Source organism: Dermacentor albipictus, chromosome 8 (genome assembly GCF_038994185.2).
Source record: "Dermacentor albipictus isolate Rhodes 1998 colony chromosome 8, USDA_Dalb.pri_finalv2, whole genome shotgun sequence".
Classification (NCBI taxonomy): domain Eukaryota; kingdom Metazoa; phylum Arthropoda; class Arachnida; order Ixodida; family Ixodidae; genus Dermacentor; species Dermacentor albipictus.
The window spans coordinates 28304355-28329381 of record NC_091828.1 but is presented as its reverse complement, the minus strand read 5'-3'; the positions used below and the strand labels follow the sequence as shown (position 1 = coordinate 28329381).

Genomic DNA, 25027 nt, shown 5'->3' with positions numbered 1-25027 from the left:
TTAATATGTCAGGAACATGCTCATTGCATTGCACAAATTGTTGACGGCCGGACAAATAGCTTGATATTCATCGAGTCATTGGCCCATCCCCAAGTTTACGGACCAGCTGGAAAACTAGCTGTTCATGGGAAACCCGATCAAACGCCTTTGAGAAATCTATAAAATTATGTAAATTTGGGAGCGTTTCTTAATGCCTTGGGCCAAGTCGTGCATTACCTTCTTGACGAGTTGCGTTACGGTCGATAGGCCTCTCTGAAATGCATGCTGGTTGGGGTGTAGCAGATCATTGTCTTTGACAAACTTTGTGATGAATTTGAGGACAATATGCTCGAGTATTTTACAGCTGGTACACGTCAAGGAAATGGGCCTGTAGTTTAATGAGATTGTCTTGTCACCGGATTCATGCACTGGGATTATTTTTGCGACTTTCCATTCAGAAGGAATCTGAATTCTGGATAGATTTTGTGAATATTAAGCATAGATACTTATTAACTGGCTCCGCATACCGTTTGAGAAAAGCGTCCAGTATCCGGTCTGGGCCACAGCTCCCTTTTTCATCAGACACAGTTACCACTGTCGGTTATTTCTGGGGTTTCTAGTAATTTATTTTTGGTAAATGGGATAATCTACCAGTTATTATTATTCTACCAGCTGCAGTTATGTGGCAAAATTAAAATGGAATTGCAGTGGTTTGGAAGGCTCACACTGTACCACCTCAGGCACTAATGTCACATGCAGACAAGCCAGAAGTCCAAAAACTTTGCAACACCGACGTGCTAAGCACGTAACAAAACACAGTCACAGGCACATAGCTACGTCATATTTTATTTTTGTACATGATGCACAAGGTGGGCTACAGAGTTGTCGAACCGCTACACAAACTTGAACATTTCGACACGCTTGCGGCATCTGTACCGGTAACAGGACAGAGACGTGGCGTCACTGAAATACTCTTGATAAAACTACTGTGGTGAATGGAAGAATGGCAAGGGGGGGGGGCAAGGGGGAAGAAAAATACACCATATTATTCTATGACTGGCACTCATTTCGAGGCTCCGCTAAGACGAGCCTGTCTACACGCTGTACGCATGTTACGGGACGAATAAATATAAGCACAACCATAACTCCTTCCTGTGGCACAGCAGCACCTCTCCTGAGCCATGCACACTATGTACAATGCACACTGCACGACTCGCACACAGGCTAATTGTGACTATGGGCACGCGGTAGATACAGGAAAGCCCAAACAGAAGCAACTGAAAACAAGATCTACAAGACGATTTCCACACCTTTCTGTAGTACATAAAGTTAAGCACAAAAGGCTCTTCATATCTACGTATAAACAAACGCCTATGCTCTCCTCCCACCTTCTACGAGCAACCTTAGATGCTGAATTACAAGTGAGCGCTTTGCCTTTCCAGTTACGCAAACGTCTGAATCATTATTAACTGGAGCGAAAGAAAAGCGCAATACCGAAATCCCCATGGTGCGAGGCACTGCAAGCAACAAAACACGAGATGCAAAAAATTCAGGTTGCAATGTCAAGTGTAAATCTGGAAAGCCCATTCTAAGCATATTTTTGAAGCACTATTTCTTTCATTTCCAAAAGATACCCGCTTTTCTGGCTTATGCAGTTTTTTGACGAGCAACAATGGCATACACTTGTTTTCAAAGAAATTCTACAGCACAATACTTTCCTGTACAGGGGAAACAACGTGACACCAAGGGAGTAGCTATGCTACCAATGTAACTTTTCTTGCGCTTTGCCGTGCCTGAGTTTACGTGCCTCACTGAAGCCTTGGAAACAATGCCCCTTTCTTTACGTAAGCCAAGCTTACGTAAAGAAAATGTTCATAGCAATGGTATAGAATTTACAATGTAACAACGCCCATACCTTCAGCACATGAAATCGTCTGTTGTCAAGAGATGCGGTATATTTTGAAAAACCTAGGAGCAGTTGCAGTCATATACGGCAGTGGTTTAGAAATGTGGCGTCAAAACAAAGGAGGGGGGGGGGATAAAAATTTTGAGTCGTTTGCTTTTGCAATAAAGCTGACATAAGTCACCACCATCAAACATAGGTGCAATCAGTTCAAAGCCAGACCCACTGCAGAGCAGATGAGAGTTGCATACAGCTTGCTCAATAAGATAAATTACGTATGCAGACGCAGCACAGACATCTGCCAGGCCTGCGTAAATAAAAATACATGTACAATGACGCCAGCTGGTCAGAAAACAAAGACTATCAAAATAGATTTTGACACAGCCCGCAGGTGCTGGCAAGACAATGCCTGGTGCACATTTAGAAGCCATAATGAGTACAGTCAGAATCCCGAGTCTGCAATAATAAGCACAGAACACATGTCCCACTCAAGAAATCTCAACAAATTGCACCCGTAAGTAAAACACGGGTACACAGCAGTCCATGTTCACATCAAAGTAAAATAAAGAAGATATATACAAGCACTCAACTTGTTTCAAGAAAACCTGGAGAATCACAGAAGCCATTCCTGGTAAAAAATCGGAACACACCTATCACAAAAACAAATACACAAGAAAAGCACTAATACTGATTTCAAATACAAGCATGATTTTCTTTCTTCATATCAATAAAAAAAAGCACAAGAAAAATAATACCACTATCTACTACACAGTTGCTAAAAGGCCCAAATTTGTTGACTTTGGCCTACATTGTGGCTAGATGACCAAGAAATATCCTACAAGCCTATCAGAAAGCAAAATTATTACGATTTCTAAGAACCTTGCGAGATTTATGGGCATTCGAAAGGGCCCTCTGATTTTCCATTGTTTTCAAGGACCCCTACAAATTCATAACTACAGCACTGATTCAGATTCTGAATAAATTTTGTATAATTTCTAAAGAATGTTATACAGAAAACACAAGTCATTAAAGGGCCGCAAAGAGAATGAAAGGTGCAACAGATGTTAAGCAGAAGATGCGTCATTTAGCTTGATGAAATGTCTGCCAGAACAGCGCTGCTAAAAAATATGCAGTATGACAATTCAAGCCTCAGCTTGCACACACTACATAACAGCAAAAAACAAGAATGTGCAAATAGCACCAAAAGTCCTTCAGCTATTCCGAAATTCCACGAAAAAAGCTGCACTGTATGAATAAATCTAAAACAATGAAGGGTGCGCAAAGCATCAGACGCGTCAACATATCTTTCCCCTGCCCATTGCAGATTTACTATACTACAGGTTCCCAAACTCTATTCTGCTTACCTTGCGAATGCCACACCTGTCCCGTGGATGGATTATTCGTACTCTTCCAGCACACAGCTACAGAGTAAATCAAGAGACCCCGAGCCACGTAATAAGAACAGATTTGATGCCATGTAGCACGGCTTGTACTGAATTTCCGGTAATCCAAAAAACAATCCGCAAATCTAAATAGCGACGCGGACACTTTTTCCCATCCCGCACAGCATCAGAGTGACCATATCTCACCACAAACCCTACCGTACCGCCCCAACGCGACACACTAGCATTCGCGTGGCCTATATCTTTTGAGCAATGCTGTACACGACGTGCCCAGCTTCTCGTCCTTGCTGTACTGGTGCAACAACGGCACGGCCACTCACCCACACCCATCTCACCCTCCAAAACAACAGAGAAGGGGAGCCCCGTTTACACATAACACAGGCAACCATTTGCATGGTCGAGTGCACGCGCTTGTGGTCTTGACTGTACATTTACAAGGGTCATGGAATTCTGCAGGAGCTGTTCTGGTGCCCTGAAACCAAACTGCACCATGTCTCATATACTCCGTGCAGCAGAGTGATGGCTGGCACTCACATTAGGCAGTCGGTTACGAGAGCTCACTGCATGTTCCGAGACGAAAGAGAAGCATGCCCATTGTGCACCACCACTCAGTCAGCATTGCATGAAGGTCGATTAGAGGCAGACTATGCACGAGCCCCTTCTGGTTGACTGACGTCACTTGTAGCTTCCAGTGCAACAAGTTGCTGAGAACCCACATGTTGGCTGCTGTACACGACCCGAAGGTCTTTTTCTTATGCTCCAATTCAACACCCTCTAGGCTTTTCACTGCACATTCAACTATTAAAAAAGCCCTTCAACATAGATGAAGCATGTTGTGTCCCATGTTGCGTTAACAAGTTTGAAACATGCAAGCACTGGCCAAAGCTTAGACAGTGGGAATGACACAAACAGGTTTGAAAATAAAAATTTCTCAGAAACCACAACTTACTCTGCTGACATCCACATGTAAAGAAACATAGGTTTCAAGGTATTATACAAGACAATACGGAAAAAAAAATAGAAACCCAACTCTATATACAATTTCAACTAGCAGCACACTACGCGCAAAGTAAAATACCTACATTTTTTGTCACGCATAAGACTACAGCGGGGCAAGATGCGCAGACTGAGGAATCGAGCACTGGCACAAGCTTTATCTCGGGCCCTGCGATCACTGTGGGTGTGAAAACCGTCAACCTGCCTCAAATGAAAGTGAATGACCGGCAGGACTCGCAATCAGTGTGGTGATCACTCAAACGAATCACAGCAGGCATTATTACCTGAAACCATGGGGATGCCACATAATGAGCAAACATTACCTCAAACATCTAAGCGCTATGAAGATGTCGAGGTCAGAAAAGTATGGGAAAAAAATTAATGAAAATGAACAATTTAAAAGCACAGAAGACCGAGCAAGCTGTAGGACGAATCTATTTGCATCTCCTGATTTGGCAGAGCCTATTCCAGCAAACCACCACACCTGTCTACTGCACCGGCTCAAATTGTGAAAATGAATAGACGGGAATATAAACAGCAGACATGAAAATGAATGAAGTGGATTGCACGATGGTGTTCGCACAGACATTACCTATTTTATAAAGATAACATATTGCAGCTATAGGAGGACAACAGGGGCGGCTTCTTTTTTGTCTTATCTGGCAAGAGAATCATGTTACTTAAATCCGCATTGCTTCGATTAGCCGCGAGATCACGCAGCTCAACATCGTGCCTTTCCTGAAATTCTTTCTCGCACATCAGAGAAGCTCAGTTTCACAACATATTGAAAACTTCCGACACGTCCACTAAATTAAGAGAATGTTGCAGACTTCTGGTGTGAAGCCCCAAGCGTGCACTCTGTCTCCATAAGCTGACCTCTTGCACTCCCAGCTATTGCTGCAGTGATGGACTGTTGCACATTTGAACCAGTAGCCCCACCTGATAGCTGGGGAAGGCCAATGCAAATAAGCAGCCTCTTTGCTCACCTTCAAATTCCATTGCTCACCCCAAAGACAAAACCACTTGTCAAAACGCTGGCTCCTACTTTTACTTTGTTCTCATTTTGCTCACAGCCTTGAATTTCCATCTCCCGCCTTCCCCGTGTTTTCCCTGGAATGCTCACCCCTGCCATTCAAGCCATTTTTCATCAAGTCTGTGCAAACAGCTTCTCTTACACAATCATGAAAGACGCAACAAACCAAACTTTGTTCGACTATGGCTGCACAAATGGAGGAAGGTCGGGGCTTGAAACCAACACATTTAAGGCTCGTGCAAGCAGAAGGACAATGCAGCATTGTACAACAACACTGGCTACGAAAGGATTAAATTCTTTTCGAAGCACACGAGGTGGTGACATTCTCTGCCAGAAAGCAATGTACAGCTGGTGACAACAGTGCAAGGGCTCCCGATCTCATCACCAGAGTGCACCAGTTACCATGTCCTGGGGCTGCACTGGCTCGAGCGTGTATACTCCTAGACTGGGCTCCCGTTTGACTACGAATATTGACTGACGACCTTAACTTTTGACTTGGGAACTGACCCACTCCAGTGATGCAAACAGCGGCCTTTACACTTTTGCAATGAACTGCGAAGGCAGCATGTAAGATTACAATGCAAGGGGTCCATGAAATGCCAATTCACTGATAGCCTGGGGAACACTGCATGCAATTCAGATGTCCAGCAAGGAAAATGTATTGACTGCATGCATAATGTACTTTTCAATTTCAGAATGCATTCATGATGACAATCAAGTGCATTATGTTTAAGCAAAGAGGCTCCAACAGTTTGATATTTGCAATGCTGACTTCTAAAAATGTAGTGATCTGCACAAGGACTGCACAGGATCCGCCTTTAATGAAGGAGGTTGTACAATCACCTTTTGCCCTTACAGCCTCACTTGAGTAGCTAAGACTTGACAAACTGCTGGTTCGTTGCCGTTAAAGAAGACTGATGTATATCTAAGGAAGGACTAGAGTGGCAAAGAGTCCAGACATGGAGGAACAGATTCGACACCATGACTGATGGAGACACGAGGCCACTTCATTAAAAGATTTTAAGACAGAAACTTAGTTCAAGAAGTCCTACCAGAGTGACGGAAAGTTGTCAAAAGACAAACATAAAACATATTGTGCAAATGTCGCTTCTCATCCCTAGGCAACTTGCTAAATGGCAACTCACCATCACATGCCCGAAGCTTTCTTCGCTGCGTGTAGATGGTAAACCCATGGTGAAGAACTGTTAGTGCAGGTGACCCCCAGGTTATGCTGTACGAGTCGTTTGATATCTACAAATACCAGAGCACAAGCAATGACATTGTCCGTGCAGCCATTAGTTTGTGGCCTTTAAACTTGTACTGAGATGGCACCGATCAACACACTCCAGCGAATTGCTTCGCTTTTGCTGTGTAATGTGAAGCCTGCAATTGCTTTGTAGCAGTATCAATCACGTGACACCCAGTTAGAGTGCAGCAGTCTCGATACACACAAGAGAATAAAGAAAAATTGAGAGCAATGGTAGTCGATCCCATAAATGGTGCCAAGTTCCCCAAAAAGACAGTGTCATACAGCACGACACAACATGAAAGGATGGACTCATAAACAGGATTACACAAGAGGGGTCTGTACATGACTGGTAAACCTGAGGGCACAGGCATTGTTCGAGGATGCGTCGGACAATAAGTGGTAAACTGCTACACCTGTGACGGGAGCAGCTGACTTATCTTGTCGCAGAACCTCTTCCGAGAGCTTGTCCACATGTCGCAGAGACATGGGAACAAGAAATGACTGCGGGCTTGGAAGGAGACGACACAGGGACACATTTTCAGCCCCTCAATTCCGCATCACTTAAATCACAGATGGAAACATTCATCAACCGCGAAGTTTCTAAATGGCATCTTTTAGCAGGTTCTGCACAGCCACATCACGAGAGCGTCGAGTGCCCGAACACAAACCGTACAGGACTTTCTGCCAACACCACACCTCCAGCTTGCCTTGCACTTGCATGGTCCACAAATACAGCAGCAGATGACTTCAGTGCATCTATACTGGATTGTTGACTCGATGACCAGTCTCCAAGGTGACGAGATTGCCGAGACATACCCAAGATGGTTGCAGCGATCACTGCAAGCTTAGTAATCGCATTACCAGCGCAGCCCTAGGTGGACACTCCAGCAAACGAGGCAACACAAGTGCCTATTTTCAGACCTCACTTCAGTCACTTGAGATAGTCAAGACTTTCTTCAACATTGCTCTCAGCTACTCATATCCGGGACATGCCTGGAATTGGTAATTACTCGTTTTGCTGCTAGAGGAGGGAGATTTCTGCGAGATGCTAGGTGGTCTTCATCCTGAAACAACACTTTCTACACGCACTGTCTTTAAGCTTAGTGGTGATTGGCAGCAGGTGCCAAGTTCGTGTGACAGCTGCTGTTAGCATTCGAGTCTTCTGAGGCTGTGCGCACAGGGCGGAGGTTGCTGTTGGCATTGCGGTCAAAGTTGCGATTGGCCGTTGCTACGGTGGCAGAAGAGGGTTTCCTGACGGGGCTTTCCGAACGGAGGGAGTCAGCGTCGTCTGATGCATCCAGGTTCGACAGGTCGCTCATGGAGGAGTCCCACGGAGGTCGCTGGTTGATCAGCAGGTCTTCGCTTGGCTCCTCAGCAAGGGACGGTTCTGCATTCAAAATACAGTGGAACCTTGTTAATTTGAACTCCAAATGAACCAGGAACTAATTCAAGTAAAATGGAGTTCAAACAAAATAGAGCCCCTCTGACTATCTTGCTTGATAACATGTATGGTACAGAACACAATACAGTCACTGACTGATAATTCAGATTCAGCAGGGACTGCCCAAATGTTTGAATAAACGAATTAAAAAGTATTGAATTCGTCAGAAGTTGAGTCATTGCCCTGCAAGTGGCCAGAAAAGCTGGGCAACGTGTTGTTGCATGCAACCTAGAGAGTCTGCATCTCAACTATCGTCATGGCTGCAGCTAAAGACAGAGGGAAGTATTCTTTCCAAATGCACCAAATCTGTATCCCCTGTAACTTCAACAAAGGCCAACTGTGCTTTAATAGCCATACGATAGCGAGTTTCTTCACAAAAGCGTCCAGCAGTTGCCTCGTTTAATCATCGCCCTCTTCAACAGAGACATCGAGGATGGAGTTAGCATCATTTAAAGCTATTTGATTACGACTGGCAAACATTTGTGATAGCAGTCAAAGAAGTTGCGCAAGGCCATGTTGAACAAATCTGGAAGCGCGAAACTTTTACAACACACAACAAAGCGCAAATGCAGTCCTTTACATTAACGGCTTGGCTTGGTTTGTGCCGTGGTTTGTGTGGAGCTGGCTATGACAGGATTGACTAGGCTTCGCTACTTTTGGTTTCGAGGAGGTGCCAGCAATGTATAAAAACATTGTCTTTTCTGCTGGACATAGTCAACTCTGTGGCCAAGACCGAACTGGCACGTAGTCACGAAGGCTCGAAGGGACCGAGTCTGAATTCTCAAATGGAACATCTCTGAAATTTTTGCAAAGCTGTCTGCAGCTTAAGATATAGTACAGTCTGCAACTGTAAAGGCTAATGCCTTTGCACGCATTTTTGGAAGCGCTGTCTCGGACATCATGCACCACTGAGCAAGTGCACCAATTCGAGCTAGAAGTGCACAGAGAAGGATAATCACTAGGGGTGTGTGAATACCAAATAGTACATTTCAAATCGAATATCGAATCGAATGAAACAAAAGAAAGGCAAATATGTCTGGCAAATTGAATTAAGTGCATTTTCCACTCTGCAGCTGAAGAAATAGCAAAGTTGTCCTAAATACCAATGTTTCTTTTTTTTTTTTCAGTCTAATAGTGGGCCGTACTGTGCTTAATGGCAATCTTCTTTTGCTTAGAAAGTGTTGCCTTCTAGTTTTATTGCAGGAAACAGGAGGGTTTTTCCATTTTTATGGCAGGTAGTTTCTTTGGGTTATTGTAAGCTCGTATAAGACCAATCTGTACAACAGACAAAAGGGGGCAATGCTCATCAAGTCACTCATCACCGCTGCCTGTTGTCATTGGCTTCAACGGTAAAGAGTTCTCAAGCGGAGAGGCCCACGGCCAGTTCGCACGATGCGTGAAGGCTGTGCAAAGGTGTCTGCGGCCGGGGGTCAGTGCACCGTCACAGGATATTTTTGAGCTGCCATGAAAATCCAAAGCTAATCTTGTGACAGGTTGCTCGAAGCTACAAAAAGAGCGTCGTGCGCCTAAAAATGGTGTACGGAATGAGGGGTCACCGTACAGTACAGTTAGACCTCGATAAAATGAAGTTGGTAAAATCGGCAATTTGCTTTGTCATATCGAAATTTTGTTCTATAGAAATTCATCCTTTTATGCAAAGAAGTACAGTCACCGATCTATTTTTCTTACACGAAAGGAGCCACAAAATTTTCCGAACTATCGGGTGATCTAAAAAAGCAACTTTCAATCAGACAATACATTTTGATAAATTTGGGAGTCGGCGACAGGTGATACAGTTTCATGCCACGAACGTCCACAATATATTCCCGGTGGCACAAATTAAGCGAAGCTAGTCATGCTTTTGTGTGCACCACGTGGCTGATAGCATTGCCCGCACAGGGACGAAGCTATCGGGAAAAGTGGCGGCAGCGGGAAGGGAATGCTTTGTCTGCCTCTCACTCCAACGGGTTACAGAAACTCCAGATTACGCAACCTCCAATACTAAATGTGCTGTAAGACTGCTTACATTGTGCCACACTGCCTTGTTACACCCACTCTTTGCACACGTGGCCAGTTACCTATAAAGCAGGGTATGCGGCAGCGTATGCGTTCCGCCGTGCTTACAGCCATGCGCAGCCATGGCCCAGAGGCACGCCAACTTACTGCCCCCTGGCGCGGGCGTTACCGTGAGCTCGCTCTCCTCCTCCTTTTACCCTTTGCTTGCGCGGGAAGGCGGCACTCGTGAAGCCACCATCTTTCTTCTCTCACCCTCGCACGCACCTAAAGCACACAATGCGTGGGGCACGATAGGATCTTATTGCACTTGGACTTTATACGAAACACAATGCCGCTCCACTTTGGCTGTCACTCCTGTCGCAACACATGATTTGAGAGGTGTGTTTGCAAACAGCTGTTTGTAATTCAATCATCTGACCATCTGTGTCGGCGAACGTTTCCATTTATTGTCTCGGCATTCCTCTGCGGCAGCAGTGAAATTTCGTTATACTGAAATCGCATACAAGCGCACTTCGTTACATTGAGGTTTTAAATACATGGTGTTTATGGACAAGACGTTATGAAAAGTTAAATACTATAGTAACAGTAACCATAACTTGGGAAGCCATCATCCAAAGATGAATCTCCGATTAGGCTAACGGGCTAGACACTCTGGCCAATGGTGTAGCTGTGACAAAAATTTGCTGCCAACCAATGTGACAATTAGCCACAAACCATCATAGAAAGCTTGTCGCTAATATGTTCCTATGGGTGGCCCATCGGTGATCAAGCGCTAAATCGCACGTGCGGTTTAGATTGACGGCCATAACAGTGGCTCTTGGTTCCACGGTCAACCAGCCAGCAACTACCGCGAGTATGCGTGCCAAATGCGTCTGTGTGCTTGCATGTGAGTAGAGAGCTCCCAGCTGCGCTAATCCACGTGCATGAACACTGAACTCGCATATTTGATGCGATCAGCATGCCATTTGGTGGCTAATAAGACCAATGTTTGCATATGCTTCTTATGCTTTCCATACACGGTGCTGTTGTAGTTCTTTCTGTTCGCATCGCATTAGTAGTTTCAATTGGTATTGTCGACTTGGATTAATTGTGTACCGATTGGGATTGCACACCGCGGGAAAGGCACAAGTCATTGCACCGAAGGTACCGATATTCGAGAAATCGAACGTTCGAGTATTCGCACACCTCTATTTATTTTGTTTCTCTTCACAATCCGTTTGTTCAATGCTGCATAAAATGAATGGAAGATACTGAAAACAAGGACGTCCAGAAGTGTGCTGCCCCAGCAATGGACCCATGAGTCTAGGAGGGACAGCATCTTGTCAGTCAAGCGACAAGCAGGTAAGAATCCACTATAATGCTCAGTTCTTTGTGCATTGAAAATGAGCAGTGTAGTTAAAATAAACAATATATATACACCGTGGAATTTCGTCATTTCAAACACTGAGAGAGGGCAGAAGAGTCTTTAAAATGTCCAGAATTGCGCACTTTATCTGCCATACATGCGCACTCTTCTGTTGTTCAGTGCATGTCTCCCAGGTAGTCGTTCATGAATACTGTGCTACTTGTCGACCCAAGAGCAAGGCATGTGACAACCACATGTCACATGCCTTGCTTATGGGCTGCATCGTGTTTGTGAGGAAGTCCAAAAGGTGCTCAACGATGTGAACGAGCTGATCGCTGCAAGACAAGTTGCATTCCTAAAGGCGCCTTCTTGTGCTCATGCTTTTGAGGAACAATTGCCAGAAGTACTTCTGCCATCTGAGGAAGTAGTCATATAATACTACGGAACATAGCTAAGGGCAGTTGAATACCGTCGAATTCACTTATAACAATCCCAGATATTATTAATTACCCGTTATAACGACCACTTTTCGGTGCATTTACAATCTTCAGACCCTCCCTAGTGGAAACTGCTCCCAGATATAATTAACATTTTCAAAAGCGCCATACTGTTGTAACAAACACTTCAAACCCGGTCGCTGTTAGAAGAGGGCGGGCACACACGAAGTTCCGAAGCACGCAAGTGCGACAGAGCCGGTCGCACAGCAGTGTGACCGGCTCTGTCGAACGGCTCTGTCAAAGTTCACAGAACAAACGAGTTCATTATAAGCGGGTTTGATTGTATTACCACAGGCACTTTGTGGCCGCGAAGGCCGTTATCAATGGTTTTGCAGCAGACAAAAGCGCAGCATTGAAAAAGGCTCAAACTGCACTGGGCAAGAAGGCCCTGGAGGGAGGCTTGGCGAATCTGTGTGCCCATTTCACATTTTCGGCTGATATAATTGGGAAGACCGCAACTTCCAGTTAAACCCTGATTCGGAACATCGGTCTCCTTGTGGCAGTACAAGAGCAGCTTGCTGCCATACCTAAAGGGTCACTTGCCGAAAGAATTTCCAGAGAGTTTCAGTCAGTCTGGGAAAAGAACACGGGGTACTTCGTGCTCAAGAAAATGCCAGAAGTTATCAGTGCCCAACATTCTGTGACCCCAAAGGATGTGAAACTGCTGACCCTTCTGATGTACAAGTACACACCCCCTTACATCTGTGGACATTGAGCACTCATGTTGAGCTGATAATGAGCAACAGAAGGCACAACTTTAGGCCAAAAAGTAACACTAAGACGGTGCTTGTTTGCCACTGTTTCCATGATTTGCTGCTGTGTCTAGGCAGACAACGAGCAGCAGTGCTGTGAACAAGCACACGCTTGCACGGTATGTTTCTCCCAAAATTATAATGTAGTTCATAAACAGGGCACACCAAGCCACTTCTCTATTTGAAGAGTGCAACGCAGCATAAAAGCTACTCGGGATGAACTCAATATTAGTACCTATATCTGCCTAAGCTGCGCCATTTAGTCCCTATGCATCTGGTCTTTAATCATAAGGGTCACCTCATGAAATCGCTCGAGGGAACTCTGACACTGCCATTGCTCAGCTACCAAGAGAATGATGGTTGGTACTTGGATGGTCTTTCTGCTTGTGGCTTCGATGCTCTTGTGGCTTCATTTATTGCGCTTTACCTTTCTAAATTTCCGCACCCTCAGTTTCGTAAACACAGCAAGGTAATGAGCCTCTGCACACATGCATCATAATCGCATTTATAACACAATACACTGAACATTCCTAACAAAGTAATAAGAAGAGGAAACTGGCTGCATTATAAGTCGTACTTTGTTAAATCAGAGAAGCTATAGGATGAGCATTAAAATGAGAGAACACAAGAAAATTCAAATTAGTAACATTTTGCATCGAACAATTTTGTTATAACGACGACTTACTGTACTTTGTTTGAAAAGTCACAAGGCTGCTTAAAGCCAGGCATACCAAGTTTAGGCAAATCTGTCTACTTGTGCAGTCGAACCCGGCTATATCGAACTTGCAAAAGAATGCCTATCCGTTCAATACAGAGCATAATTCTATATACCGTAAAAACCGGACTATAGGTCAGACCGGAATATAGGTCGATCCCCTAACTAACGAATTCTAAAAATGAAAAAAATCTTTTTCAGTGGCAAAAGTACCGAAAGACATGACACCCTTACCTATAAACAAATGCGACTCAGCGGGTTGCACAATGGTGACAGTATTTATTTAAATGCTGCTCACATGTGCACCTGGCCAAGTTTTTAGCAGTATCGCGCGACCATCGACCCGCGTGCTTGTCAACACCGTATTAACGGCGTTGAGCAGTGAAACAAACGAGATACGCGCATGTGTACACATGCCCTTACTTTCGCTATTAAGCCGCTCCGTGCCGTGATGGTAAAAGGTGCTGACAAACACGCGGGTCGACGGTCGCGCGATACTGTTAAAAATTCGTCGGGCGTACAGTACACAGAAGGGCACGAAGTCTGCAAGCGCTACTCCGAATCAGAGCAACACGTTTGAACAGAGTCGGATGACGATTGCTTCTCGCTGTTCAGTCCATAGGCGCGTGCGATCTCTACCGCTTTCAAACGAACGCATTCGACAACAGGCAGCGATCTTACACGCAGCTCTCGGACGGACTCCGCAACCTTGCCTTCCAGTTCTGCAGTCCGCTGCAATCCGGTCACGAAATGACGTTTTCTTTTGGTTGCTGCAAGTTGTAATACGTTGCTTTTGCCTCCGCCACTACCGAATGCTATTTTCGAATACTCCAAGTTCGCGCTGTGCCGCCAGGTTGCCGTGGGCTTCCGCGTACTCAATCGCCTTTTTCTTGAAGGTGACGGTGAATTGACAACGGCTTTTGCTCAATTTGAAACAAAATGAAAATGCAGCCTTCAATTAATATAACTTTGCGACAGTGGAAACGCAAAATGCCAGTGCCACAATGTCGCCACGCCATAGAATAAAGAACCAACGCCGCGCTGCTGATGATGGCGATGGCGAAGGCGGCTGTTTACTTTCCCCGCCCATTGTTGCAAGACTTCCGTAGTGTTTCCGCCAATGTCCGGTAGATAAGTCGAGGGTCGACTTCTCGCGATAGTTTTTTGAAAAAAAGTTCGACATATATTCCGGTTTTTACTGTAAGCCTGCTAAATAATTGGGTGTCATAAAAGCACATACCATTTATAAATTCACTTTATCGATGAAACTAGCTTAGTTTCGCATGAAATAGTCCTGCATTTTCTTCTGCTTGGGCAATTTCGCTACCTCCGACACACGCACTTCTCCACATTGTCTTAAGGGTCTGAGCAGCTAAGGCTGCAACATTCCGCATTCGCACAGAAGCCCCAGACTAGTGCGAGTGCACCAGTCGTTTCGAAGGATGTAGGCAAAGGACAGTTGTTGCTTTCCTCACTGTGCCTACTTTCACTTGTGCTCGGTACGATGTCTGTGATGTAGTTTTCGTTTTCGGGCTCTCCCGTGGTTGCGACACCATAATATGCACTCGCAAACTCCTCCATCGTTGATTCATCAACGGCTTCCGGAAATTCTGACAGCTCGCTCCAAACTTTGGCAACACTGGCAATGGCTTCGTCGTATTCATCAGAATTTATAGTCATCACTGAGCATGCGGAAACCGGCACGTATGAAGCAATTTCAGATGAACCACTCTTACACGGCCGTGCGTACGCATCGGGCGCCATGGGCACCGGGTCGACAGTTTGGCCGCTTTAGCCTTAATCTCCCCCTTATTTTTCAAGATCGTACTGAGAGTGCTCCTCGGAATCTTGCGCGCTGCGGGGACATCCGACTTCTCATCGTGTTCGACCCGATTTACGATTTCGAGCTTCACTACAAAAGGCGAATTCTGCCGCTTCATCACGGCAACACTGCGGGAGAAGGCCCACAAAGCGCAAACACCACAAACCAGAAAAGCAGCGAGACAACTCGCCCTTTTGCCATCTTGCACGACGAGGGCACAAGAGCCTCTGATTGGCTGTCTGAGCAAGCACCGTGGGCGGACAGGATAACTTTTTGCAAGGGGTGTCGACAGCACACCCGAGGCAGCGCGGTCACAGTAAGGAGAACGGTTGGATGGAGCAGTGCCGTTGGATTTCCCCGCCACCGCGAGGAAAAGGCAATTTCCGGGGGCACTTTTCCGCCGCTTGACGTTCTATATATCAGGAATCGTTGCTATTTTCGTTCGATGTAAGCGTAATTTTTGCTATATATGCTCATTGTAAGTATACCGTGTCCAGAAATTGTTCACTATATAGAATAATTCGATGTAAACGGGTTCGATATAGTCAGATTTGACTGTACTATCATTCCCAAGTGTGGGTGCTGCATTCTGGATGCTACGATATTCTGCCATATTGTTGATTTCTGCAGTGGCAGCATATTTAGCTGGAACACAGAACACAGAGGCCGTGGCAGCACCTGAGAGCCAATCAGATCTGACAAGATGGCCAATTGGACAATATGGCGAAAATACAACGTTCAGAATGCCAACCTTGGGTGTACCAGCCCACTTACAGCTTCCAAAGACAGTAGCATCAAAGTTCGCTCTATTAATTGCTGTAGGAAACTCCGTGCCATGCCTGAATAATTAATGCAGGTTGTCGTTCACTTGAGACACTGCAGCTGTAATGGCATGACAAAAAAATAAAATAAATAACAACTAGCCAGATATACGCCAGTCAAGCTGTGAACTTCAAAATTTGCGAACATCCCGTGCATACAGTACAAGAAGGGGAAACAAGGAAATAATGGCATGGTTATTTTTCTTGCTTTTTTTTTGCCTGAACACAGCACTTTTTGCGGAATACAGATGCACTTTATTAACAATGATTTACCTCTAGACGCAGCTCATTGCTTTTGAGATCACACTGACTCCTTACACAGATTTGCTGTTGCCCACTTCATCTGCTGCAGGAACTTGTCTGAATAACTCTCTCCAAGCAGTTACCCCTCTGCTGCCCTTTCACAACCAGAAGACTTCCAAGGGTACGGTTGCAGAGACCAAACACTGAAACTATTTCGTGGACAACTTAGTTTTTGTAAAACTAGACAAGACATTCGTAGAATCTCAGAACAAGACCAAATTCATAAAATTCACGGAAAATTTGGCTGAGGTACGTGGATGGCTACGAATGGTGGCCGTCCTCACTAAGTGAAAGCATCCATCACTCAAACACTCCGTAGCCATCGTGAGCAAGTTCCGCCGCTCACCCGTGGGCAGCTCCTCCTCGTCTGTCGTGGGGAGGTCGTCGTGCGAGAGGGCAGCGATGCAGTAGAGGGGAGATGCTGCCGCAGACCCGAAGGTGCTTCCGAGCTTGGTGATGCGCGGACGCACAGGCAGGCTGCGCAGCCCCCGGTGGCCCCTGGGGGGCAGCTCGTCCTCCTCCTCGCTGCTGCTGCTGCTGCTGCTGCCCCCATTGGTGGCTTCGGGAAACTCCTCGTCCAGACAGAGCGGGAACTCCCAGTCTGCACATGGCACGTCTGCTTGATCAATACCACGCACAATAACTGGTGCCGTTTGGGAAAAGGCACGCTAAAGGCAAGCGCTGCAGCTAAAGGGCCCCTGAAACGGTTTGGGCAAATTTTGTAGACGCGTAGGGTACAGCTTAAGTAGAACATTCGCACCACAATTTAAGTGAAGCGTTACGTATTAATGGAGCTACAAGCGATTAGAAGTTACCCTCCTCCCCAGCCATGCTTTTCCTCCTCAACTCGTTCGCCGAGCGATCGGGGCTAAGCTCCGCCTTCACTGGTTCTGTGTCCCGATGTGACGTCACATCGTCCACTTCTGGTTGTTTTTGAGCCCGCTCCCACCAGCGCGACACCTCTCTGCTAGCCGCTTGGCCGTCAACCCCAAGCGAGAGCTATCGAAGCAGCGTGCCTTGCGAGCATTCTGTCGTAGTGCCAAACGTGTCTGGTATTCTGGTAATCACACACTAGCTGAACGTTTCGACGGAACGGTGGAGGCATAAACTCAAGCTGATGAAGGAACTTTAGCGTAGACGTACGTGAGCTGCCTGATTGGTCTCCACACTCCAGCCACCTGTTGGCGCAGAGCTTAACCAGCCAAAGAAAGAGCTAATATTGCTCTAACCAAGTGTAAAACATTTTAAACATTTACAAAAACAACGTGTTAACGCTTACACTCCTGCAAAAAATTTACACCAGCAAAGAAGAATACATTTTGTTACTGCTACTGCGTGTGGTTGAGCGCTATGCCACCAGGTGGCTGCACCGTGCAGACCATCCACATTTGCGCTTCTGTTCATCCCCTGAAACAACACGCAAGGGGACACGGCCAGGCTCTGTTCCCTTGCGCTTGCGTTTACCTTAATGCCAGACTCGCGAAACACTATTGCGTTAGTAATCTTCCGATGTGAAGTGACGGCCGCAATCACGCAAATCCTGGCGCCGATCGGATAGTGGCACTCCGATGCGCTGCAGCCAGTCCGCTTGTCTACTGGCTTGCAGAAGGACACGATGTCGCAGCTTGACATATTGCCAGTTCCTACGTTTGCAGTCCACAATGCAACAAAGTCTAATCATAGTGCTCGCGAAAAGACAGACCGACACTGACGGCAGAGCTCTCATCAAAGACGGAACGCGTTGTAACACAAGCAGACGACACTTGCTGTGTGCCGTAAGTGCTTGAATGTACTGAAAAATCGTTCTTGTGCATTCTCTTTATGTTACTTTCTTTTTATAAAAACAAATTAACTAACATTCCAACTATTACAAACATCATTTGTTTACTATGAAGTTGGAAAAATCATCGATCACGTGCCCTGGTCAGCCAATAGGATAGCTCGCTCCACTGATGTCATATGGATGATTTCCGTTATATGGGTAGGGGCGGCTTAATATTCCGCCGAGCACTGTGCGATCAGCAGCGGTGTGCATTTTTAAAACCTTATAATAAATTACACGCTTTACGCGGAGCACTTAGATACGTCAATTAATGATCAGAAGGACATACTCTAACGACTCAGTACATTTGTAGAAAATTGTCAAAACAATTTCATGATCCCTTTAAAGCTTGATGTAGCCGAGTCAGTCAAATCGGCACTTTACTTCATCATATTGAAATTGTAATACTGAAATTCTCCCTTTTATGCAAATAAGTACAGCTGCTGAAGGATTTTTCTTGCATGGAAGGGACTGTACAAATACCAGAATTATCGAGCAATCAGAAAAGCGCATTTCAATGACAAAGAAAATCATCTCCTTGGTAGCAAGGTATTAGACAACTACACACAGGTTCACATCTTTATCATCATCAGCCTATTTTTATGCCCACTGCAGTATAAAAGCCTCTCCCGGCGATCTTCAATTACCCATGTCTTGCGCCAGCTGATTGCAACTTGTGCTTGCAAATTTACTAACTTCGTCACCCCACCTAAACTGCTGCCGTCACCAACTGTGCTTCTCTTCTCTTGGCACCCATTCTGTAACTCCAATGGTGCACCAGTTGTCAACTCTATGCATCGCATGGCCTGCCCAGCCCCATTTTTTTTTTTTTCTCTAAAGGTCAACTACTGAATGGATTTGGCCTTATTCATTTAGAATGATGCATCTTTCTTGTCGAGCTCGTCGCATGATAGCTGGGACATCCTGTATATTAAGGATACAGTAATTCTTTAAATTCAGTTGTTAACGTGTTGTAAGAAGTGCAGGTGCAAGTACAAAAACAAAAACATTTAGTCTTACATTTCAGCCAGGGACACGCCTTACAAGCACAATTTCTCATGAAGGCAGTGCCTATGGGTACTGTTTTCGCTCTTGACAGTATAAAATTAATTTTTTAAGGTGTCATGTGTCCAAACCATATGAAAAATTTTTTTTAAAAATTTTTTTGCACTGTGCACTAATTCAGGTACATGAGCAAGTAACTCGGCACATGAGCATCTCTGTCTTCAGCCTGCATCAAAATGCAGCCGCCTAGACCAGGCTCAGACCCACGACTTTGAGCACAGCATAGCCACTAGCTATCTAGTACAGTGTCTGAAACGAGGCTTTGTTTTGCATGGTTTAAAATGTCATCGGAGTTAGCTTTTAAATTGTCTCTAAGCCACTCTCTCTAGAAGACATAAACACTGTCAATACTGAGCGTCGTGTTAGCACTCAGTTATTTTTCTCCATAACAACGTTGAATTCCGCTCATACCGATACACACATTTTGACTGCAAAATGTTGCTGCTACACACGCAGTGAAAAACACGCTACCAGAAATGAATGAAATCGGTTTATTTGTTCATAATAGGAAAGTAAGACAAGGAGGTACAGTGGGCGTGTTACTGCATGAAAAAGGTTAGCTAGCAGACTGACATGTCCTTTGAATATGAACCAATCGACAGTTTTGCCCAGGTGACGCCACCTGCATGACCCAGTTTGCCCTGAACTGAATAAAGCCCATAGAGGAGCATGCAACTGTTCCTTTCGTTTCAATGCCTATCGTGATTGGCAGCATGTTGCAAATAAATAAATAAAATAAAGAGTTGACAGTCACTTTAGCCTATGCTAAAGAGGATGAAGGCAAAAGCCTCCACACTCACAAGACGTTCATTACATTACTTGACATTTTCATTCGAATGAGCAGTTACTTTGTATTACTTGTTTTCTTTCACAAGAGATTGTGGATTCAAGTGCCTTAACTATACCTTAATTGACTGTGCCTTAATTACATTCACCCTAATGTGGTGGTAGTTGAACCGCTACCAAAGGTAGCGGGTTCAACTACCGCTAACAGTTGTGGGATTGAGTGCCTTAATTAACCCTATCCTAATTAATGGTGCCTCAAGCACCTTCACCTTAATGAACACCAAAGGTAGTGGGTTCGGCTGTCGACATTCACGATGTCAACTGGAATCCAACTTGGCCACATCTCCAAGTGGGTTCGTCTCCCACCAAAGGTCATGGGTTCGAATGCCTTAATTAGATCTATCTTAATTAACTTTGCCTTACTTTACCCCACAAGTCGTGCCGACGTTTCACCTTGGCTTCGCCCTTTCTTATGAAAAAATTGATGGTCTAATTCCACCTAATTAACACCAAATGATGTTGGTCTTAGTTAACCATGCCTTAATTAACAATTCAGGTTGTGGGTACGATTCCCACCAAAGGTTGAGGGTTAAACTCCCCATGAATTTTGGTGCTATAATGCCGGACATCGGACTGTTCGACCCATGAACCATCTAAGGCTCCTGGGTAAATATAATGTGTTTACTCAAATGTAGGCTGGCCCTGATTTAAGCCAACCCATGAATGCCCGAAGCTAGGAAAAAAAAGGAAAAAAAAACTTCCTTTGTATGCAGGCCGAACAAAAAAGTGAGGAAATTGTTCACAAAATGAAAACAGCATTTATTCAATATGAACATGCCGAGCTCGCTCCGCGTCTCATTGCTGCTAGCCTCGTCACTATCTTCTTTATCACTGTCATCTCGTTGCAGCACACGCAAAAAGAATCTTCCATTGGCCCCTCTGACGATGGATGTTTTTCTCATCGATGCTGAAGTCCTGCTTGGCTTGAATGTTTGACAATGCCTCTGTGGCTAGCACAACTTTTCGTTTGAAAGCGGCACTATAGTGGCATCGACCGTTTGGTGCCATTACGATAACGCCACGCTGCACACCGATACGATACGGGTCAAAATGGCGACGTCACTTGTGCACTGGCGCAAATAGTAGCGGCTGTGGTACTGACTAACCTAGAGGGCCCTAGCTATGCACCACATTTAGCATTCTTTATTAAAAACTGGCGCGGCTTTAAAAATACTCGAATCTAAGCCGACCCTAGAGTTTGGCATACGAGTGTTTGAAGAGAACTATCAGCCCAGATTCGAATAGATACAGTAAGGGGTGGTTTAGAGGCACTTTTAAAGGAAGCACCCCATTCATGGATGCACTTCAGAACAGCTTCAGTGAGAAACCAGTGTTTTTTTTTACCTCTGAGGCCAGCGTAGTCAAAGGCTGATGGGGGCGCAGATGGGGGTGGTGAAGGAGGCGCCTCCTCGTCGGCCGAGTAGTGATGCACTGAGGAAATAACGTCGTGGAATGACACCGTCTTGCGCAGCGAAGTTGAGCCCTGCGCCAAGTGACAGACACCCACTCTTCAGCACAGATGTGCTACTTCAAGACTCAACAATACAGGTGATGGAAACATTGACGTAAGTAGAGGCCAGATTTTCAGGCACTATTAATACAAGCTTTAGGAGCCTCAAACAGGCACTTGAAGCCACATTTTAGGCACTATCGAGGCTGCAAGAGTCAGTTTGAACTGTTCACGAATGATGACATGTTTTATGTACTGAATGGGTGTAGCCCCATTTCTAAGGCACGAAACTGACGTACAGGAAATTCATTCATTTGCAAGATGTGAAAGGCAGCAACCGTGTTATCGAGGCTTCGCTGAGCAGATGAGAGGCTGCTTTTTTGTGTCCACCCACATACTGCATCCGACATGTTCAATACCTCTGCTGTGGCACTATGAGCAGGTGCTATAGCGTATATTTAATAGCCAAACTTCCATGCTTACAGTGGCGCATCAAGTGAAGCAAGCACGAAAAATGTAAAATGCGGCATAGAAGTGGCTGAACGATTAGTAAAAAGGGATAGAATCTGTGCCTGATGGATTAAAGTTAATAAATGGTGCAATAAAAATACGAAGTGTTGAATAGTGTTTGTTTACAAATATTTGTAAAATGAAAATGAGTGCACGACATCGAGAGACATGAATGGAAGATTTTTAAATTTTTATATAGTTGACAGCTTCAAGCACTCTGGGATTCTTCAGTGCTCACTTGTAAAGATTTTTTGAATTAGAAGTGTGTGAACATCAACATTTTCTAATACAAATCGAATATGAATACTTAATAGCAAATAATGATATGCACATGAATTTATTAGCAAGTTGGTTTATTTTGACATGCTGGAACATTGCAATTACATTGTCACCGGTAAAAAAATTAAACTAGTAAGCCATTATACTAAAAGATTGTGCATTTTGCTCTTGTTAGCTTCAGACTTGGAGTAATTTCTGCTAGTTGTCTGTTTTTGCCAACCTGTACCTTATTATACTGCATCGATTTCCCATAAACTCAGAGCCATTTGACCCTGTACCAGTAGTCACTCATCGCATTTGCTGTCAAGCAATAAGCTCAGGATCGGGGCTGGCAGCTGCAAAGAAGTGCACCCTCGCTGTTCACAAACCTGTGCCCCCTTGTTACTAAGAGGCCGGCTTTCCTGCATAGCTTAGACGTCCAGTGGCTCAGTGTATTTTACAAGCAAAATTTCGCCAGCAGCATGGAATTATCGCAAAATTCAGCACAATATCAGACACACTTAAATCAGATAAAGATAAACGCTAAGAACTATGTTTGCTTCCACACTGCCAGCAAATATATTCGATTTGTTTCGAATATTCCTATCCTATCAAATATTTGAGAATTTTCAAATGTGTAGCTTTCAAATCGAATTCGAAATTATTGAATATTTGCACGCACTTACCTCAACTTCTTCGAGCATAATAAAATGCATGTTTCTTGTGCAAGGCAGATCATACCTTTGCATACACTTATTTAACAGCTCCTGCCACAATCCTGCGATGCCTCGTGAAATGTTAGAACTCTTAAGCACTTCGTGTATATCGCTGACTTTATTCTTCACAAGCTGTTTTTCTTCTAACACGCCAGAGCTTAAGAGATTATAGCTCCTTGTGCACATGCTTATTTAATATGCTTGTGCAAATACAAATTTTTTGGTTCAAAGCAAAGTCAAAGCAAATAGCAATTAGTGTCGAATAATTTCGAAGTTAATAGTAGTTCAAATAGCTGTGGGATTTCCTTAAGGCCTTAGTATGAGAGTGAGATGTTGACCAAATCGAAGGGAAGTTGGTTCTTGTTGTATCATCTTCTACGACGAGAAGAGTGGTTCACTACATTTGAAATTAAGCACGCAAGCTAATGAACCTGGGCGGCGACCTTTGAAAAACTTGTGTCATTCTGAAATATGTACCAGGCATGATCGTATCACCAAGATTCTACTGTACACCAAACAAGCTCATCCTCATATGTGCCAGCCGTATTGAAAAGTGGGTGTATCTCCCGAGCTCGAAGACAATAGCATAGGTGAAGCCGCTCATGCCCTGTCAATTTTTGCATGAATGTGCAATGGCAGAAACATTAGGAGGCAGCTTTAGTTCGAGGCCACCTCCAATTTCCCTATTCAAGTACAAGCAAAATGCAGAAACGCTTTTATGAGACCGATCTGAATGAAACGCCTCACGTTTGATAGAGAAAAGTAAGTTCTAGCATTCTAGTAACCAAACTTTATTTTTGTCTGAAATTTTCTCACAAAAATTTCTGAAATTTGGACATTAAAAAGAAAAAATTGAAGCACGAGGTTGACAAATATGTAACTCCGCACAAAAGACAGACATTGCAGTTCCGTAGGCTGCATTCATTAGAGCATCTAAAGTGCCCAAATTTGATATATGAATTTACAGCTTACGGGACGTTACAATGTTTAAAAGAGTCTTGCATAAATTCTACTTACTACCGTGTATCTACTCGCATAATGATCGCACTTTCTTGTAAAAAAAATTGCTGCAAATTCAGGGGTAAATAGCGCTGCTTACATTTTCCACGAAAAGAAGATTTTTTTTTTCATCCTGCATTTGCTGCAGGAAGACAACGAGCCAACAAACAGGCGGCTGCCACTGTAACAGTGCGGGACACCAAAAGAAAAATGGCGGCCGGTTAAGCAAGCCAAATGCGCCAAATGCAACTTTTTTTCTTTTCGCGACTGCATTACGCGCATTGAAACAGTTCCTTCCGTATCAGTCGTAAATAATATCGTTAATATTGGAAAGTCTGTGGCAATAACGTAGCCATGTCCACTTTGAGGGTACAGAAACAGAGATGGGCGTGCTTAGCTACCAGTAACAAACCCATGGCGGGCACGCTACGGAAACTGCAGCATTTGCCTTGACTACTATGTTAATACGACACGCTTCCGCTATGGGTGGGCGAATATCTTAGCTGTGTTACTAGTGTCAGCGTATGAATAGGGTGCACTTCTAATGTATCAGTGTAAACGTGGCTACTATCGTTGCCGCTCACGATTTGTTGCATGCCCACGAGTGCAGACGAGAAGAATTGAAAGGCGCCTTTTTTGTTGTTGTTGACCACAACCGTTCTAAAGCCTACAAATAATGAAGCCAAGGCAAGTTTGGTTGAAGCTTTTTTTTTTTCATGGAAGTGCGGAAAGTGATGAAAGGAATAAAATGGGGCATATGCTTAAGAATGTTTGGTGCATGCAGACCACTTGGTACGTCTTGAAGAGTCGTTCGCGTAGCATTCAATAGCATTCAACAGATGGTAAGCGCGATCATCGTTAGCTAGACTTAGCACATGACATATTGCTGCGGCAAGTTCGAGGTGCGATCATTAAATGGGAAAGAAAAAAATCCGCTTTTGACGACGAAATTCCGGGGTGCGATCATTATGGAAGTGCAAGTGCAAACGCACTCCCAGTGGCAGTATTGTGCATTCCGCATTGGACAATTTAACAATGTCATGCCATAATCAGTGATGTTGCAGGCAGCCCGTCTTGCGCAGAGGC

General features: G+C 44.6%; 1 protein-coding gene across 1 annotated transcript in view; it reads right to left on the bottom strand.

Annotated features, from left to right (window-relative positions):
* Positions 1–809: 809 nt before the first annotated feature.
* LOC135905248 (serine/threonine-protein kinase LMTK1-like) overlaps positions 810–25027 on the bottom strand; it is an 89493-nt gene continuing 65275 nt past the window's right edge. Inside the window, exons 15-17 of the mRNA XM_065436259.1 lie at positions 21353–21491; positions 16622–16876; positions 810–7950 (exon numbers count right to left, since the gene is read on the bottom strand). Of these exons, the coding sequence (XP_065292331.1) occupies positions 7664–7950; positions 16622–16876; positions 21353–21491 (681 nt within the window). The 3' untranslated portion in view covers positions 810–7663. The remainder of the gene's footprint in view (positions 7951–16621; positions 16877–21352; positions 21492–25027) is intronic.